The sequence below is a fragment of the Nerophis lumbriciformis genome, linkage group LG25, assembly GCF_033978685.3.
Source record: "Nerophis lumbriciformis linkage group LG25, RoL_Nlum_v2.1, whole genome shotgun sequence".
NCBI classification, from domain to species: Eukaryota; Metazoa; Chordata; class Actinopteri; order Syngnathiformes; family Syngnathidae; genus Nerophis; species Nerophis lumbriciformis.
Genome location: NC_084572.2, coordinates 3,067,871 through 3,088,018, shown reverse-complemented (window position 1 = coordinate 3,088,018; position 20,148 = coordinate 3,067,871). Strand labels below are relative to the sequence as shown.

General features: G+C 45.0%; 1 protein-coding gene across 2 annotated transcripts in view; it reads right to left on the bottom strand.

The window, feature by feature from the left end:
* The window catches only part of LOC133621514 (SLIT-ROBO Rho GTPase-activating protein 1-like), a 123,885-nt gene that overhangs the window by 36,211 nt on the left and 67,526 nt on the right, over positions 1 to 20,148 (bottom strand). For both annotated transcript variants that reach the window (XM_061983572.1, XM_061983573.1), the window contains exons 2-4: positions 17,912 to 18,107; positions 17,769 to 17,823; positions 13,064 to 13,171 (exon numbers count right to left, since the gene is read on the bottom strand). In XM_061983572.1, coding sequence (XP_061839556.1) covers positions 13,064 to 13,171; positions 17,769 to 17,823; positions 17,912 to 18,107 — 359 coding nt within the window. The remainder of the gene's footprint in view (positions 1 to 13,063; positions 13,172 to 17,768; positions 17,824 to 17,911; positions 18,108 to 20,148) is intronic.

Genomic DNA, 20,148 nt, shown 5'->3' with positions numbered 1-20,148 from the left:
GCCCGCGTAGAAGAAGAAAAAGCGCGCGGATATACCGTACGTTTCATTTCCTTTGTGTGTTTACATCTGTAAAGACCACAAAATGGCTCCTACTAAGCGTCAGGGATCCGGTTCATGAAAAGACGCAATCTCTCCATCCGCACACGGACTACTATTTCACAGCAACTGATATTCCTATGAACCGCACTGTGGATACAACGGGAGCACGTACGGTGAATATTCGCACCACAGGGAATGAGAAGTCATCCTTCACTGTGGTTCTAGCTTGCCATGCTAATGGCCAGAAACTTCCACCCATGGTGATATTCAAAAGGAAGACCTTGCCAAAAGAGACCTTTCCAGCCGGCGTCATCATAAAAAGCTAACTCGAAGGGATGGATGAAGAAAAGATGAGCGAGTGGTTAAGGTAAGTTTAAGTTTACGCGAAGAGGCCGGGTGGCTTTTTTCACGCAGCTCTGTCCATGTTGATATACGTATGTTTGTGATTGCACATTTGCGTACATTTTGGGAGTGAACAGAGTTGTTAGAACGCTGGTTTTTAATATATTATTAAAGTTTGACTGACCTATCTGACTGTTTTCTTGACATTCCTTTAGCGCAGTTAGATGCGGCTTACAACACCGGGCGGCTTATAGGTGGACAAAGTTTTGAAATATGCCGTTCATTGAAGGCGCGGCTTTTAACCCAGGGCGCCTTATGGTGCGGAAAATACGGTAGTCAGATTACTTGGGTTTGTAGAAGGATACAATGTCCGGGCGACTCTCCTCAATATATTGAGTCCAAATTGAATTCTGTCTCTGTTTAATTCTTTGCCTCTTGTCTTGTTTCATAGATGTCATCAGTGTTTGAACCTGACAGAAACCATCGCTGTTTTTCCCCAGCCTTTTTCACCACGGAGGACGCGTTTGTTTTCCAGCTGCTGGCAGTCGGCTCACACAAACACGAGAGGGATTAATAATGGAGAGGCTCTCCACTGGGAGGCGTGTTTAATTAGCCAAAAAGCCCAGCCGAGCTCCGGAAAACTGACTTGACTCTGCTTCGCCATCGTCAACATTCCGCTCGCTTCGGCACACGCGGGACACGCCGCTCTAAGTTTAGCCCAGCGCCGCAATAATTGATGCATTGTTGCCATTACTAAATACTAAATGTTTCTGACAAGCACTCTGGTGTGGAGGACACACAAAGGACAACAATGTCCTCCATCTTTATCCAGTCAGAGACTTTGGGTAGCGCTCTCCGTGTTGATGTTGTCAGCAACAGTCAACTTTATTGTCAATTCTTCACATGTACACTCTTAGAAATAAGGGTTCTAAAAGGGTTCTTCTACAAGGGCTGAGGTTCTAACTGGAACCATTTGCTTCTGAAAAACCCTTTCCCGAAGAAAGGGTTTTTCAAGGGTTCTTGGTAACGCTAATGGTTCCAGTAAGAACCATTTTGATCCAGAGAACCCTTTAAAACCCCTTTTCTGAATAATTGGTTTCAAAAGGGTTCTCACTAACTCTAAGGGTTCCAGTAAGAACTATTTTGATCCAGAGAACCGTTTTTGGAAGAAAGAGTTCTTCAGGGTTGGAGGGTTGGACTCCGCCAAGGCTGCACCAATTCTGTTCATAACTTTTATGGACAGAATTTCTAGGCGCAGTCAAGGCGTTGAAGGGATCTGGTTTGGTGGCTGCAGGATTAGGTCTCTGCTTTTTGCAGATGATGTGGTCCTGATGGCTTCATCTGGCCAGGATCTTCAGCTCTCACTGGATCGGTTCGCAGCTGAGTGTGAAGCGACTGGGATGAGAATCAGCACCTCCAAGTCCGAGTCCATGGTTCTCGCCCGGAAAAGGGTGGAGTGCCATCTCCGGGTTGGGGAGGAGATCTTGTCCCAAGTGGAGGAGTTCAAGTACCTCAGAGTCTTGTTCACGAGTGAGGGAAGAGTGAATCGTGAGATCGACAGGCGGATCGGTGCGGCGTCTTCAGTAATGCGGACGCTGTATCGGTCCGTTGTGGTGAAGAAGGAGCTGAGCCGGAAGGCAAAGCTCTCAATTTACCGGTCGATCTACGTTCCCATCCTCACCTATGGTCATGAGCTTTGGGTTATGACCGAAAGGACAAGATCACGGGTACAAGCGGCCGAAATGAGTTTCCTCCGCCGGGTAGCGGGGCTCTCCCTTAGAGATAGGGTGAGAAGCTCTGCCATCCGGGAGGAGCTCAAAGTAAAGCCGCTACTCCTCCACATCGAGAGGAGCCAGATGAGGTGGTTCGGGCATCTGGTCAGGATGCCACCCGAACGCCTCCCTAGGGAGGTGTGTAGGGCACGTCCGACCGGTAGGAGGCCACGGGGAAGACCCAGGACACGTTGGGAAGACTATGCTGTTCTGGGAACGCCTCGGGATCCCCCGGGAGGAGCTGGACGAAGTGGCTGGGGAGAGGGAAGTCTGGGCTTCCCTGCTTAGGCTGCTGCCCCCGCGACCCGACCTCGGATAAGCGGAAGAAGATGGATGGATGGATGGAGTTCTTCAGGGATTGTTGAAAGCATGGGTAAGATCCTGTGTCACCAGGGACATACTTCCTGATAACATTTGCCAATAATGGTGCCTATCTTTAAATAAATGTTTTTCTCATTCAAATGTTTTGAATGTTTGTTCAATGTCAACATGATAAATGACCACAATATAATATGAACTAAACTGATCTGTAGAATACAATATGGTTCTTTATAGAACCCTCAGAAGACAAGACGGTTATCGGTGAAAACCTTTGAAAAGGGATGTTTTTAGAACCCCCTGTGTCAGGTCTAGATGAAACCCTTGAAACATGAAAGAGTTCTTTGTGGAACTCCCTGTGTGGGTTCTAGATGAAACCCTTGAAACATGAACGGGTTCTTAGTGGAACTCCCTGCATGGGTTCTAGATGAAACCCTTGACAAACGAAGGGGTTCTTAGTGGAACTCCCTGTGTGGGTTCTAGATGAAACCCTTGAAATACGAAAGGGTTCTTAGTGGAACTCCCTGTGTGGGTTCTAGATGAAACCCTTGAAATACGAAAGGGTTCTTAGTGGAACTCCCTGTGTGGGTTCTAGATGAAACCCTTGAAACATGAACGGGTTCTTAGTGGAACTCCCTGCATGGGTTCTAGATGAAACCCTTGACAAACGAAGGGGTTCTTAGTGGAACTCCCTGTGTGGGTTCTAGATGAAACCCTTGAAATACGAAAGGGTTCTTAGTGGAACTCCCTGTGTGGGTTCTAGATGAAACCCTTGAAATACGAAAGGGTTCTTAGTGGAACTCCCTGTGTGGGTTCTAGATGAAACCCTTGAAATACGAAAGGGTTCTTAGTGGAACTCCCTGTGTGGGTTCTAGATGAAACCCTTGAAATACGAAAGGGTTCTTAGTGGAACTCCCTGCGTGGGTTCTAGATGAAAGTCTTGAAATACAAAAGGGTTCTTAGTGGAACTCCCTGTGTGGGTTCTAGATGAAACCCTTGAAACATGAAAGAGTTCTTTGTGGAACTCCCTGTGTGGGTTCTAGATGAAACCTTTGAAACATGAACGGGTTCTTAGTGGAACTCCCTGCATGGGTTCTAGATGAAACCCTTGACAAACAAAGGGGTTCTTAGTGGAACTCCCTGTGTGGGTTCTAGATGAAACCCTTGAAATACGAAAGGGTTCTTAGTGGATCTCCCTGCGTGGGTTCTAGATCAAAGTCTTGAAATACAAAAGGGTTCTTAGTGGAACTCCCTGTGTGGGTTCTAGATGAAACCCTTGAAATACGAAGGGGTTCTTAGTGGAACTACCTGTGTGGGTTCTAGATGAAACCCTTGAAACATGAAAGGGTTCTTAGTGGAACTCCCTGCATGGGTTCTAGATGAAACCCTTGACAAACGAAAGGGTTCTTAGTGGAACTCCCTGTGTGGGTTCTAGATGAAACCCTTGAAATACGAAAGGGTTCTTAGTGGAACTCCCTGCGTGGGTTCTAGATGAAAGTCTTGAAATACAAAAGGGTTCTTAGTGGAACTCCCTGTGTGGGTTCTAGATGAAACCCTTGAAATACGAAAGGGTTCTTAGTGGAACTCCCTGTGTGGGTTCTAGATGAAACCCTTGAAATACGAAAGGGTTCTTAGTGGAACTCCCTGTGTGGGTTCTAGATGAAACCCTTGAAACATGAAAGAGTTATTTGTGGAACTCCCTGTGTGGGTTCTAGATGAAACCCTTGAAACATGAACGGGTTCTTAGTGGAACTCCCTGCATGGGTTCTAGATGAAACCCTTGACAAACGAAGGGGTTCTTAGTGGAACTCCCTGCGTGGGTTCTAGATGAAAGTCTTGAAATACAAAAGGGTTCTTAGTGGAACTCCCTGTGTGGGTTCTAGATGAAACCCTTGAAATACGAAAGGGTTCTTAGTGGAACTCCCTGTGTGGGTTCTAGATGAAACCCTTGAAATACGAAAGGGTTCTTAGTGGAACTCCCTGTGTGGGTTCTAGATGAAACCCTTGAAACATGAAAGAGTTCTTTGTGGAACTCCCTGTGTGGGTTCTAGATGAAACCCTTGAAACATGAACGGGTTCTTAGTGGAACTCCCTGCATGGGTTCTAGATGAAACCCTTGACAAACGAAGGGGTTCTTAGTGGAACTCCCTGCGTGGGTTCTAGATGAAAGTCTTGAAATACAAAAGGGGTCTTAGTGGAACTCCCTGTGTGGGTTCTAGATGAAACCCTTGAAATACGAAAGGGTTCTTAGTGGAACTCCCTGTGTGGGTTCTAGATGAAACCCTTGAAACATGAAAGGGTTCTTAGTGGAACTCCCTGCGTGGGTTCTTTGTAGAACCTCTCATGGGGGGTTCTGGGTGGAACCTTACACACACAGTTCTAGGTAGAACCCTCCAAAAGGGTTCCAGGTGGAACCTTTATAAAAAGGTTCTACCTGGAGCCAAAAAGGGTTCTCCTATGAGGACGAGCCGAAGAACCTTATATGGTTCTACTTAGCACTTTTATTTCTAAGAGTGTACAAGACATACAAGGAATCGAAATGACGTTTTCAGCACACTTCCACTCGAGAGCAGACAAACATTACAGGTAGAGACAGGACAGGACCGCTGACGGATCAGCCAACTTCCCGCCCCTAAAAAGGTGGGAAACAGGGGGGATGAGTAAAAAAAAAAAAAAAAAAATTCAGTCCAAGGCTGGACTCCTGGGAGGGGGTCCAGACTGAGACCAGGGAAAAAAAACGCCAATAGCACACACAAACAAGTTACAAAGAATCCACAAGACTTGCAACAGAGGAGAGTGAGTGGGGGCCGTCCATGATCCATAAAGGATTCAAGCGGTGGAGAAGTCGTGGGGTGGGGGGTGGGAGATGTGTAAGCATATACCCATTGTCCAGGGCAGACCTGGGCAAATGAAGGCCCGGGGGCCACATGCGGCCCGTTAAGCTTTTCAATCTGGCCCGCCGGACATTCCCAAATCATTTTTTTAGATCTTTAAGATTGAAACTGTAGCTGCCATTATGATGTTTTCAAATGGCCGTAAGTCTTGAACTATACAAAGTATTCCAATTAGAGATGTCCGATATTCCGATATTGTCCAACTCTTAATTACCGATTCCGATATCAACCGATACAGATGTATACAGTCGTGGAATTAACACATTATTATGCCTAATTTTGTTGTGATGCCCCGCTGGATGCATTAAACAATGTAACAAGGTTTTCCAAAATAAATCAACTCAAGTTGTGGAAAAAAAATGCCAACAAGCAGTGTTGGGACTAACGGCATTACAGTAACGCGTTACTTTGTAACGCGTTACTGTAACGGCGTTAGTTTCGGCGGTAACTAGTAATCTAACGCGTTATTTTTTATATTCAGTAACTCAGTTACCGTTACTACATGATGCGTTACTGCGTTATTTTACGTTACTTTTTATGTAGTATAAAGTGTGTTTTATCGGAGCGCTGCTGTGTCATCGTTCTGATTCTTCTTGTGTCACAAGCCGGAGAAGAGAGACGTGCACTCTGTCTGTGTGAGTGTGGAGGGAGGAGAGGGAGGGAGGGGAGGGGGGCTTGTCTGATCATGGCGGAGCCAGAAGTCGAGTTTGCTAACATGGAGATATTTTCACTACTTTTCTTTTGTCGAGCACAAAGAAAAGAACATTTTAGTTAAATGTAAATTGTGCTTTGGATCAAAGATGCCATCTACTGCCCAAAACAGCAATTCAAATCTGCTGAAACAAGCTACATAAGCAACATGCTTCGACAAAGCTAGTAAAGAGAGACAGAGACTCTGATGCCACTTCACCTCCACCATTTAAGGATTAACTTTGCCTCTTCTCATCATTCACCGCTGAAGGTACACCCTCTGTCAATCAATGCTCCCTCTAATTGTTCATGTGTGTGAGCAAACGCAAAAACTCCCTGAGCATGAGTGGAGCCCATGTGAGCAACATCAAAACTGTGGCTACACCAGCAGCACACCTGTCCCAAACCTCACTAAATAACAAGTTACATCTCCATCCATCCATCCATTTTTACTACCGCTTGTCTCTTTCGGGGTGGCAGGAGCCTATCTCAGCTGCATTCGGGCGGAAGGCATTGTACACCCTGGACAAGTCCCCCCCTCATCACAGGGCCAACACAGATAGACAGACAACATTCTCTTATTATTATAATCAAATGACAGCAGTCATTTCCATTTCTAATATAAGTGTTTAGGCCCACTTACAATGACAATAACAACAAATATTGTTTTTCATGAACTGTGTACTTGTATTGTTTGTCTGGGACGTGGAGGTCCTGCTTTGGAAATAGTTTGTACCCCTTTCATTTAGTTCCCATTAAAACATTCACATGTTGCACAATGAGATGTGTACATTCCTGCAACTTCCTGTTTGTAAAAAATATATTTTTATTAGTATTTATTTAATATACTAACAGCATTTAATGATTAATATTTATAAATTAAGATTCCTAATAAATGACACTAGAATAAGCACACATTTGATTGGTAAATCATAGTGTAACGACCTGGAATGACACTTTATGTGTGGTGTTGGAGTTGTCCGACTTTTTGCGTGGCTGTAAACGCATCACTGGCTAAGTGCCATATGTGCAAGTGTTGGCACACGTGAGAAAGAGCGAGTGGCTGCTGTTGATATAACAAAGTAGCTTTTGGTCTGGTTTGTACTGCAGAAAATGACCACTTTTGCTAGATATCATTTTTTTTTACTAATGTTTTGGTGATGTGTTTATGGCCGACAATAAAGAGTTTTGCTCAGTAAAGAAAATGCCTGGTTAGGCTTTGTGTATGTAGTGTGTGCCTTTCTTGGTTTACATCTATGCTGTTATTATGCTGTTTGTTACTTATGTACGTTATGTTGCAGCTATTTAAAATAGTTTTGTCAATTTGTTCTGGCCAGAAACAAATTGGCCTTTGTAACATATCTTTGTCTTTGTGTGTTGTATGTAGACCACATTGCTTAGCAGAGTTGAGTGATGCAAATGCATGTCAAGTTGATCAACACATTGTATTATTCTCCAGTGCAATAACAGTACTGAAATGAAGGCTAAAAGGGCATTAATGGGAGCTTTAAAAAAGAAAGAAAAAAGAAGTAACTAAATAGTTACTTTTCACAGTAACGCATTACTTTTTGGTGTAAGTAACTGAGTTAGTAACTGAGTTACTTTTGAAATGAAGTAACTAGTAACTGTAACTAGTTACTGCACTGCAGTAACTAACCCAACACTGCCCATTGTCCAGGGCACACCTGGGCAAATGAAGCTTTTCAATCTGGCCCGCTGGACATTCCCAAATCATTTTTTTTAGATCTTTAAGATTGAAACTGTAGCTGCCATTATGATGTTTTCAAATGGCCGTAAGTCTTGAACTATACAAAGTATTCCAATTAGAGATGTCCGATATTCCGATATTGTCCAACTCTTAATTACCGATTCCGATATCAACCGATACCGATGTATACAGTCGTGGAATTAACACATTATTATGCCTAATTTTGTTGTGATGCCCCGCTGGATGCATTAAACAATGTAACAAGGTTTTCCAAAATAAATCAACTCAAGTTGTGGAAAAAAAAAATGCCAAAAAGGCACTGCCATATTTATTATTGACGTCACAAAGTGCATTATTTTTTGTAACATGCCTCAAAACAGCAGCTTGGAATTTGGGACATGAGCATGAGGAGGTTGAGGTGGGCGGGGTTGGGGGCGGGGGCGGGGGCGGGCGGGGTTGAGGTGGAGGCGTGGGGGGCTAGGGGGTATATTGTAACGTCCTGGAAGAGTTAGTGCTGCAAGGGGTTCTGGGTATTTGTTCTGTTGTGTTTATGTTGTGTTACGGTGCGGATGTTCTCCCGAAATGTGTTTGTCTTTCTTGTTTGGTGTGGGTTCACAGTGTGGCGCATATTTGTAACAGTGTTAAAGTTGTTTATACGGCCACCCTCAGTGTGACCTGTATAGCTGTTGACCAAGTATACTGTACGTTGCATTCACTTGTGTGCAGAGGTGGGTAGAGTAGCCAGAAATTGTACTCAAGTAAGAGTACCGTATTTTCCGCACTATTAGCCGCACCTAAAAACCACAAATTTACTCAAAAGCTGACAGTGCGGCTTATAACCCGGTGCGCTTTATATATGGATTAATATTAAGATTCATTTTCATAAAGTTTAGGTCTCGCAACTACGGTAAACAGCCGACATCTTTTTTCCCCGTAGAAGAGGAAGCGCTTCTTCTTCTACGGTAAGCAACCACCCGCCCCCGTAGAAGAAGAAGCGCGCGGATATTACGTTTCATTTCCTTTGTGTGTTTACATCTGTAAAGACCACAAAATGGCTCCTATTAAGAGACACGCGTACAACGCAGAATTCAAACTCAAGGCAATAAGTCACGCAGTAGAACACGGAAATAGAGCAGCAGCGAGAGAATTGAACATAAATGAATCAATGGTGCGTAGGTAGAGGAAGCAACAAGATGACCTGCGCCACTAAGACAGGGAGACAGCGCCGGACGACATACGCCAACATCTGCCAGTGGATTGTAAATGCCTGGGCGGATATATCGGTCTCAACTGTGGTCCGAGCTTTCCGGAAGGCAGGATTCACGGAACTGCTGGAAAACAACAGCAACATTGACTCTGATGACTTCGACGAGACGGAGCCGGCCATTTTGGATGCCGTATTCGCCCAACTTTTTAATTCAGACACTGAAGAAGAATTCAAGGGATTTATGGATGAGGAATAATTTCAGAAAGTGAGCTTTAAATGTTTATTTTGTGTGTTGTGTGACATTAACGTTCGAGCAACGTTGAGTTATTGATGTTGCTCTGCACTAATTTGAGTGTTACTATTTTTGTGATTGCACATTTGCACATTACATTTTGGGGGTGAACAGAGTTGTTAGAACGCTGGTTTGTAATATATTATTAAAGTTTGACTGACCTATCTGACTGTTTTTTTGACATTCCCTTTAGCGCAGCGTAGGCGCGGCTTATAGGTGGACAAAGTTTTGAAATATGCCGTTCATTGAAGGCGCGGCTTATAACCCAGGGCGCCTTATGGTGCGGAAAATACGGTACTGTTACTTTGGAGATTTATTACTCAAGTAAAAGTAAGGAGTAGTCACCCAAATATTTACTTGAGTAAAAGTAAAAAGTATGTTGTGAAAAAACTACTCAAGTACTGAGTAACTGATGAGTAACATACACACTCATATCATATATATATATATTAGAGATGCGCGGATAGGCAAATATTTCATCCGCAACCGCATCAGAAAGTCGTCAACCATCCGCCATCCACCCGATGTAACGTTTGATCAGAACTGCACCCGCCCGCCATCCGCCCGCCATCCGCCCGCCATCCGCCCGGTATATCTAATATAGACGATGCAAGGCATTAGTGAGGCACCTGCCAACTACTCCGGTTTTCCCGTAATTCGTACGGTTTTCATCAACCTATTCCGGGTTACGGGTGCAGTGATAAAAAATACGTTTTTTCTTTAATTTAAAAAAAAAAGGGTGAAAACTACGCGAATTGCACCTTGTGCAGACAAGATTTTTCGATCGGACACGGAGGAATTAGCGATGTAAAAGACCACTTTGGGACAAAAAAACACAAGTCTAATGCCGTTGCTAGCGATACAAGTGGAAAACTTTCAACGTTTTTCGTCGCCCAAACAGATTCTTTGGATGTGATAAATGCCGAAGTTTTATTTACGGAGGCAATAATTGAGCATGGACTTCCAATCGCACTGGCTGATCACATGGGACAGTTAAATGTTTGTAATGCAACCTTTAAAAATCATTACGCGGTGATCGCGGTCCCAAAAATAAACTTTTCTTGCATGATAATGTCCAGAAAAATTCGCTTTATATTACTATAGAGTCCTTTTAACGAATGAGTTTGATGGTTTATCACAAACCTTAAATGAAAGAAGTCCTTTCTTCTCCTGCACCATGCATGCACTTTGGCCTTGCTTCCTGTGTGGTGCGCAATCCTGTCGGCTGTATTTCACAGCACGACATACTGTTAAAAGTGTTTATACTATTTATGCTTTCAAGTCCAAGTTGAAGAAATCTTGTTAAATGTTGACAGCATAACTACCAAAATACAGAAGTATGTCCTTAATATTTTTGCAGTGCTATTTCTGTTGAAAAGTTCAAATGATTACAATAGAGATGTGATGTGCCACTTTTCAAGTGTCTGATGGCTTAAATTAATTTTCATTAATTTTTCATATTTTGAATTCTTTTGAAAGGCTTACAAAAAAACTACATTTGAATTGTAATTCCATGCTATTGACAGGACTATTAATTTTAATGAAGTTAGCTTACCATGTTTACAGTATGATAATTGTGATAGAAATGTGAATTTCGGGGGGTGGCGGGCAGGTAAGCTGCTTACCTGCTGCGCGTGACGCCGGCCGCGGCGAAGGCGGACGAGGCGGGGTGTCGGTGCGGTGGGCGCGGTAGTGACCCTGGACATGCATCGGGCCCTTCTCGCGGATCGCCTCAGCTACGGCTCCCGGTGGGGCCCTCTCGGGGGAAGGGGCCTCGGTCCCGGACACCGGCGAGGCGTCCCTTCTCCGCTCCGTAAAAGTGTCCATCTCTTTTCTTTTCTTTTTCTTCTGTTGTGGCATATGCAGCAGGTGCCTGCTCGTTTTTCGTATGTGGGTAACAACATTTAACTATGTGTATATATTTCCCAATTGGTTTAACTGCCATCCGCAAAAAAAAAATAAAAAAAAAATCTAATTGATCCGCCCGACCCGACCCGCACGCGGATAAAATCTTATTTTTTTAAATTTCATCCGCCTGATCCGCGGATAATCCGCGGACTCCGCGGTTGTGCCCGCAAACCGCGCATCTCTAATATATATATATATATATATATATACATTGATATATACAGTATATAATTTATATGTATTTATTTTGCTGTTTTTGTTTACATGTTAAAGGTGTTTTAATGAATATACATGCATGTTTAACACATATAGATTCCTTTCTTTAATGAAGACAAGAATATAAGTTGGTGTATTACCTGATTCTGATGACTTGCATTGATTGTAATCAGACAGTAGTGATGATAGCATCCACGTTTTCAAATGGAGGAGAAGAAAAGTTCCTCCTTTCTGTCTAATACCACATGAAAGTGGTGGGTTTTTGGCATCTTATTTGTCCAGCTTCCATATTCGTTTTTATACACTTTAGAAGAAATATATTGGCGGCAAACTCCGTAGCTTGCTAGCTTGTTTGCGCTGGCTTTCGGAGACTCTTGTTTTGAAAGCGCAGGCGCGATGGAGCGGCACTTTTATTGTGAAGACAGGAACTGTGCAGTCAGTCTTTAGGCTTTTGACGGGATGTACGGTTGAAATAAAAAAATGATCTTTTTTCCTTCACACTTTTGATTGATTGATTGGAACTTTTATTAGTAGATTGCACAGTACAGTACATATTCCGTACAATTGACCACTAAATGGTAACACCCCAATAAGTTTTTCAACTTGTTTAAGTCAGGTCATGTGACCACCTGGCTCTGTTTGATTGGTCCAACGTCACCAGTGACTGCATCTGATTGGTGGAACGAAGTGAAACGTCACCAGTAAGGCAGGCACTTTGAAGGTCTGTCTGACAGACCAAAACAAACAAAGCGTGCATTAACAGATCGATCAAAATTAGTAGCGAGTAGCGAGCTGAATGTAGATAAAAGTAGCGGAGTAAAAGTAGCGTTTCTTCTCTATAAATATACTCAAGTAAAAGTAAAAGTATGTTGCATTAAAACTACTCTTAGAAGTACAATTTATCCCAAAAGTTACTCAAGTAGATGTAACGGAGTAAATGTAGCGCGTTACTACCCACCTCTGCTTGTGTGTGTGAAAAGCCGTAGATATTGTGTGATTGGGCCGGCACGCAAAAGCAAAGCCTTTAAGGTTTATTGGCGCTCTGTACTTCTCCCTACGGCCGTTTTTTGAAACCGATACCGATAATTTCCGATATTACATTTTAAAGCATTTATCGGCCGATAATATCCGACTGCCGATATTATCGGACATCTCTAATTCCAATGGTTCGAATCTGCCCTTTTGCATGATATACTAGTTACTATGGTAATCTAATTAGTTACAATGGTCTTCTAATTAGTTACTATCGTAATCTTATTAGTTACTATGGTAGTGTAAGTCACAGGAGCTCAGACGAGGCACCAAGCAGTGTGGGTGGTGCATTTTTGTTGCGTTTCGCTTGATTGTAAAATATGTCGATCGAGAAGGGTGTAACGTTCATATGTTGTCAATATTCAGTGTTTTATCCTTCATAGTTAATATTGTAAATCCCACATTCTTTGTTTTCATGTACATTCCGGGTGTCTCATTCAGTAAAAAAAAATGTAACATTCCATTCTGTTTTTTGAGGCGGTCTGTCATAAAGCTTTTAGCATTCAGACATTATTGTGAGGTGTTCCTAAAAATAGATATACTGGACCCCAGACACATTTTTTTCTCCCGAGTCAAAATAATTGCCCGGGTCTGGTCTCGGGTGTAGTGTTGTTGTGTCCATATCAAAGATGGAGGCTTGCTTACCCTCTTGAGGAGGCGTGCCGAGTCCTCGCTGATGTGCGTGAGGCGACTGATGACGTTGTTCAAGTAGAGGTCGCTGAGGGTCGCGTGGTCCTTGCTCTCCCTCCTCACCTGAGGACAGAAAGGACATTGTTGCGTTTGAGGGACGGGGGAAATATATCACGCGGCGCTTCGAAGATATCAAATGTCTTTGAATGCACCAACACCTACATCAAGGGTGTCCACAGTTTTCCAGGAAGGGCCGTATACAGAAAAGTTGAAGGCTCTAGGGGCCACTTTTTTACTTTTTTTTGTACATTTTAGATCCGACAACCATCATGATCTCACATGACAGTTATTATTAGGGCTCAGGCAGCAAAAAGCTGCTAAGGCCCTATTGAAATTGAGCCGAGGATGTCCTTGTGGCTTGTGCAGCCCTTTGAGACACTCATGATTTAGGGCTATATAAGTAAACATTGATTGATTGATTGACGAGGATGGTGTTCTGCTGACCTCGACTGCGGATGTTGTGGATCGGTGGAGGGAATACTTCGAATACCTCCTCAATCCCACCAACACGTCTTCCTATGAGGAAGCAGTGCCTGGGGAGTCTGTGGTGGGTTCTCCTATTTCTGGGGCTGAGGTTGCTGAGGTAGTTAAAAAGCTCCTCGGTGGCAAGGCCCCGGGGGTAGATGAGATTCGCCCGGAGTTCCTTAAGGCTCTGGATGCTGTGGGGCTGTCTTGGTTGACAAGACTCTGCAGCATCGCGTGGACATCGGGGGCGGTACCACTGGATTGGCAGACCGGGGTGGTGGTTCCTCTCTTTAAGAAGGGGAACCGGAGGGTGTGTTCTAACTATCGTGGGATCACACTCCTCAGCCTTCCCGGTAAGGTCTATTCAGGTGTACTGGAGAGGAGGCTACGCCGGTTAGTCGAACCTCGGATTCAGGAGGAACAGTGTGGTTTTCGTCCTGGTCGTGGAACTGTGGACCAGCTCTATACTCTCGGCAGGGTCCTTGAGGGTGCATGGGAGTTTGCCCAACCAGTCTACATGTGTTTTGTGGACTTGGAGAAGGCATTCGACCGTGTCCCTCGGGAAGTCCTGTGGGGAGTGCTCAGAGAGTACGGGGTATCGGACTGTCTGATTGTGGCAGTCCGCTCCCTGTATGATCAGTGCCAGAGCTTGGTCCGCATTGCCGGTAGTAAGTCGGACACGTTTCCAGTGAGGGTTGGACTCCGCCAAGGCTGCCCTTTGTCACCGATTCTGTTCATAACTTTTATGGACAGAATTTCTAGGCGCAGTCAAGGCGTTGAGGGGATCTGGTTAGGTGGCTGCAGGATTAGGTCTCTGCTTTTTGCAGATGATGTGGTCCTGATGGCTTCATCTGGTCAGGATCTTCAGCTCTCACTGGATCGGTTCGCAGCTGAGTGTGAAGCGACTGGGATGAGAATCAGCACCTCCAAGTCCGAGTCCATGGTTCTCGCCCGGAAAAGGGTGGAGTGCCATCTCCGGGTTGGGGAGGAGATCTTGCCCCAAGTGGAGGAGTTCAAGTACCTCGGAGTCTTGTTCACGAGTGAGGGAAGAGTGGATCGTGAGATCGACAGGCGGATCGGTGCGGCGTCTTCAGTAATGCGGACGCTGTATCGATCCGTTGTGGTGAAGAAGGAGCTGAGCCGGAAGGCAAAGCTCTCAATTTACCGGTCGATCTACGTTCCCATCCTCACCTATGGTCATGAGCTTTGGGTTATGACCGAAAGGACAAGATCACGGGTACAAGCGGTGCCATGTCATCTGCTGGTGTCGGTCCACTCTGTTTCCTGAGATCCAGGGTCAACGCAGCCGTCTACCAGCAAGTTTTAGAGCACTTCATGCTTCCTGCTGCTGACCTGCTCTATGGAGATGGAGATTTCAAGTTCCAACAGGACTTGGCGCCTGCACACAGCGCAAAATCTACCCGTGCCTGGTTTACGGACCATGGTATTTCTGTTCTAAATTGGCCCGCCAACTCCCCTGACCTTAGCCCCATAGAAAATCTGTGGGGTATTGTGAAAAGGAAGATGCAGAATGCCAGACCCAAAAACGCAGAAGAGTTGAAGGCCACTATCAGAGCAACCTGGGCTCTCATAACACCTGAGCAGTGCCAGAAACTCATCGACTCCATGCCACGCCGCATTAACGCAGTAATTGAGGCAAAAGGAGCTCCAACCAAGTATTGAGTATTGTACATGCTCATATTTTTCATTTTCATACTTTTCAGTTGGCCAACATTTCTAAAAATCCCTTTTTTGTATTAGCCTTAAGTAATATTCTAATTTTGTGACACACGGAATTTTGGATTTTCATTTGTTGCCACTTCAAATCATCAAAATTAAATGAAATAAACATTTGAATGCATCAGTCTGTGTGCAATGAATAAATATAATGTACAAGTTACACCTTTTGAATGCAATTACTGAAATAAATCAAGTTTTTCAAAATATTCTAATTTACCGGCTTTTACCTGTATACACTATAACTATATTGCCAAAAGTATTTGGCCACACATCCAAATGATGAGAATCAGGTGTCCTAATCACTTGGCCCGGTGTATCAAATCAAGCACTTAGGCATGGAGACTGTTTCTCCAAACATTTGTGAAAGAATGGGCCGCTCTCATCATTTCCAGCGTGGAACTGTCATGGGATGCGACCTGTGCAACAAATCCAGTCGTGACATTTCTTCGCTCCTAAATATTCCAAAGTCAACTTTATTATAGGAAAAGTAAAGAGTTTGGGAACAACAGCAACCCAGCCACCAAGTGGTAGGCCACGTAAACTGACAGAGAGGTGTCAGCGGATGCTGAAGCGCATAGTGCAAAGACTTTCTGCACAGTCAGTTGCTACAGAGCTCCAAACTTCATGTGACCTTCCAATTAGCCCACGTACAGTACGCAGAGAGCTTCATGGAATGGGTTTCCATGGCCGAGCAGCTGCATCTAAGCCATACATCACCAAGTCCAATGCAAAGCGTGGGATGCAGTGGTGTAAAGCCCGTCGCCACTGGACTCTAGAGCAGTGGAGACGCCTTCTCTGGACTGATGAATCACACTTTTCCATCTGGCAATCTGATGGACCAGTCTGGGTTTGGAGGTTGCCAGGGGAACGCTACATTTCGGACTGCATTGTGCCGAGTGTGAAATTTGGTGGAGGAGGAATTATGGTGTGGGGTTGGTTTTTCAGGAGTTGGGCTTGGCCACCTGCATTTACTCACATATGAAGTTGAAGTGCCATCCCGTGAAATTGTCCAAAAAGTTTTGGTATCCTGGAGCATTCAAAGTTCCTTTCACTGGAACTGAGGGGCCAAGCCCAACTCCTTTTCTGCTGCAGCCTTCTTCCGCAATCGCAGCCACTGTGGTAGTTCTTAAATCTACCGTCTTCCGCCTGCTCCGCCGTTGAGGTCTTCACCGTATCCCTGGCTAGGGGGCAGTCAGGTACTAGGCCTTTGCCAAGGGCCACCTGGGGTAACAGTAGTAAAGGGGTTAACCTCCTAGTGCCCCAATACCCCATAGAGGAGCCTCCACTGCCGGATGCACTTTAACCTCATGCCCAGGACAAACCGCTGCGGCCAAGCTGAGAAACATATTTTTCTGCGGCCTCAATGGGTCCTGCGGTTAAGAAGAAGACAGTTGACGTGTGCACTTGAGTTTGGCTCAGGGTCAACTGGAGAAAATGACACTGATTGGCCAGAGTGTGCTGCATAGTTGCAGGGATTGGTCGAAGTTGCGATATCGTACATAATTAGCAGGAATTAGTTAAATGTGCCTGCTCCTCAGCCTTCCCGGTAAGGTCTATTCAGGTGTTTTGGAGAAGAGTCTACGCCGGATAGTCGAACCTCAGATTCAGGAGGAACAGTGTGGTTTTCATCCTCGTCGTGGAACTGCGGACCAGCTCTATACTCTCGGCAGGGTCCTTGAGGGTGCATGGGAGTTTGCCCAACCAGTCTACATGTGCTTTGTGGACTTGGAGAAGGCATTCGACCGTGTCTCTCGGGAAGTCCTGTGGGGAGTGCTCAGAGAGTATGAGGTATCGGACTGTCTGATTGTGGCGGTCCGCTTCCTGTACGATCAGTGTCAGAGCTTGGTCCGCATTGCCGGCAGTAAGTCGGACACGTTTCCAGTGAGGGTTGGACTCCGCCAAGGCTGCCCTTTGTCACCCATTCTGTTCGTAACTTTTATGGACAGACTTTCTAGGCGCAGACAGGGCGTTGAGGGGATCCGGTTTGGTGGCTGCAGGATTAGGTCTCAACTCCTGGGCTTGGCCCCTCAGTTCCAGTGAAAGGAACTTTGAATGCTCCAGGATACCAAAACCTTTTGGACAATTTCATGGGATGGCACTTCAACTTCATATGTGAGTAAATGCAGGTGGCCAAATACTTTTGGCAATATAGTGTATATATACTATAACCACATATAAATATACATACACTATAACCACACATAAACCTGTATGAGGCTTCGGAAAGTTGCTGGGGATCAATTTTGGTTCAGATCAGGTAGAGGTTGAGCCGAGCCATGATTTTATGGCAGTTTTAAAATTTTGTAGGGAAGTTCGAATTTGAAGGTCTGTTGGTAGTGCATTCCACTGTGTGGTGGCAAAATAGTAGAATGCATCAATGCAATCAATCATTTCCCAGGTTTTCCACGCTCCTACTCCCCAGTTCTCCTGAATGCAGCATCAGACTGCAGCTCACCTGGTTGAGCAGCAGGTACCAGCAGTTGACCGGTGACAGCAGGTTCTGGTCCTTTCTGCAAGAAGCACACATGACACATTTATCCTCCAATCAGTGAGCCTGAACTAGATCTATTGAAGGGGCGGGGGCTTCTTAGCGCATACTTGTACTGCTGGTGGTCTTTGGTGCTGCGGGTCTTGGCCATGAACCGCTCAGCCAGCTTCTCCAGGTTTCTGGAGTATTCCGTCTCGATTTCGGACTTCTTCCTGAAGAAGTCCTGAAGGTCCTGGAGGAGCTGGACGCGCATCTCCGTCTGCTGCTCCAGACAGCGCTGCTGCTCCACCAGCTGGGCACGTACATCTGCACATAACACATAGAGCAGGGCTATTCAACTGGCGGCCCGGGAATAGGATAGGATAGGACTTTATTGTCATTGCACAAGTACAACGAAACTATGTTTTCAGCACAAACCCGTTCAAGATTAGACAAACAAACAGTGTACAGGGTTACAGAACAGGAACACTGTTCGTAAAAGGCGCCCCGTAAAAGATAAGAAAAAGGTAAAATGCTGGGGAAGAAGATGAGTAAAAAAAATACAATCTAGACTGGGCTCCTAAGGGTGCCTAGTCTGGAGTGGGGAAAAAACCTCCATGCAATGCACACATAAACACGTTACATTTAATCACGACAACTTGCAACAGAGGTGCGGGGAGTTGGGGCCCTGGAGGTCGACTGCTGCTATGATGTGATCCATCTTGCGATTCAGATCAGAAATCGCCACAGTTTGTGATCCCACAGCCCGGTCCAAACCTTCTATTGCGACGAACAGCCTTTGGGCTCCTTGAGTGGCTGCCATCGTCTTACGAATTTGACGATACACCAGAGCAATGCCCAGCCCAATCAGCTGGTGGTCCGCGATCACGGTTCCAAATAGGTAGATGAGAGGCACATGATTCTCCATTTATCCCAGGAATCTCTCACGTACCCCGCAGCAATGGTTCCATCAGGGCGGCCAGGCTCCACCGAACCTCTTTTCCTCGTCGAAAAGATTTTGTCAATTGCGCCGAGAGTCCAGCTGATCGTGAATGACACCATACTGGCCGCCGAGTTCAGTTCAAGACTTGGGGCGCAAACATTTTGCAACAAATTCCTAAAAACACTGGAGTGCTCCGGTTGTGTAGAGGAACTTGGACCACGGTTAAAACACATTGGAAGATCCTTGCATTGACATTTTAACCTTGCTCGCAAACACAGAACCCTCGGGATCCAAACTAAACAACTGAGGCGTTCCCCAAGGCAACCCTTTGAGTCCTCTCCTTTTTAGCAGTTACACATTTTTTTCGTATTGTGATTAATTTAACTAAAGTTTAACTTTTTTTTTTACATCAGATACAGTCAGTTGTAGGTCTGTAAATCTTTGGGCACCGCACGATTCGATCAGATTCTCGGGGGTAACGATTCGATTCAGAATCGATTCTCAATTTACAAGTCTAAATGTTGTGTTTGTTGTCTTCTCCCTGCCTTCTCTATTGGTTTGTCAGTTTATTTCCCCGGTCTTTTGTCCCCAACGAGGCACACCTGCTGCTAATCACTTCCCGGTAGCATTTAAGCGCGTCTCCACCAGCTGGTCCCTGCCGGTTATTGTTCCTGAACTCCGCTCTGACATGTGCTACCTTGTAGAGATGCGCGGATAGGCAATTTATTTCATCCGCAACCGCGTCAGAAAGTCGTCAACCATCCGCCATCCACCCGATGTAACGTTTGATCAGAACTGCACCCGCCCGCCATCCGCCCGATCTAATATAGATGATGCAAGGCATTAGTGAGCCTGCCAACTACTCCACTTTTCCCGTAATTCGTACGGTTTTCATCAACCTATTCCGGGTTTTTCATTAATTAAAAAAAAAAAAAAGGGTGAAAACTACGCGAATTGCACCTTGTGCAGACAAGATTTTTCGATCGGACACGGAGGAATTAGGGATGTAAAAGACCACGTTGGGACAAAAAAACACAAGTCTAATGCCGTTGCTAGCGATACAAGTGGAAAACTTTCAACGTTTTTCGTCGCCCAAACAGATTCTTTGGATGTGATAAATGCCGAAGTTTTATTTACGGAGGCAATAATTGAGCATGGATTTCCAATCGCACTGGCTGATCACATGGGACAGTTAAATGTTTGTCATGCAACCTTTAAAAATCATTACGCGGTGATCGCGGTCCCAAAAATAAACTTTTCTTGCATGATAATGTCCAGAAAAATTTGCTTTATATTACTATAGAGTCCTTTTAACGAATGAGTTTGATGGTTTATCACAAACCTTAAATGAAAGAAGTCCTTTGTTCTCCTGCACCATGGCCTTGCTTCGTGTTTGGTGCGCAAGCTTTATAACCTCACTGAGGT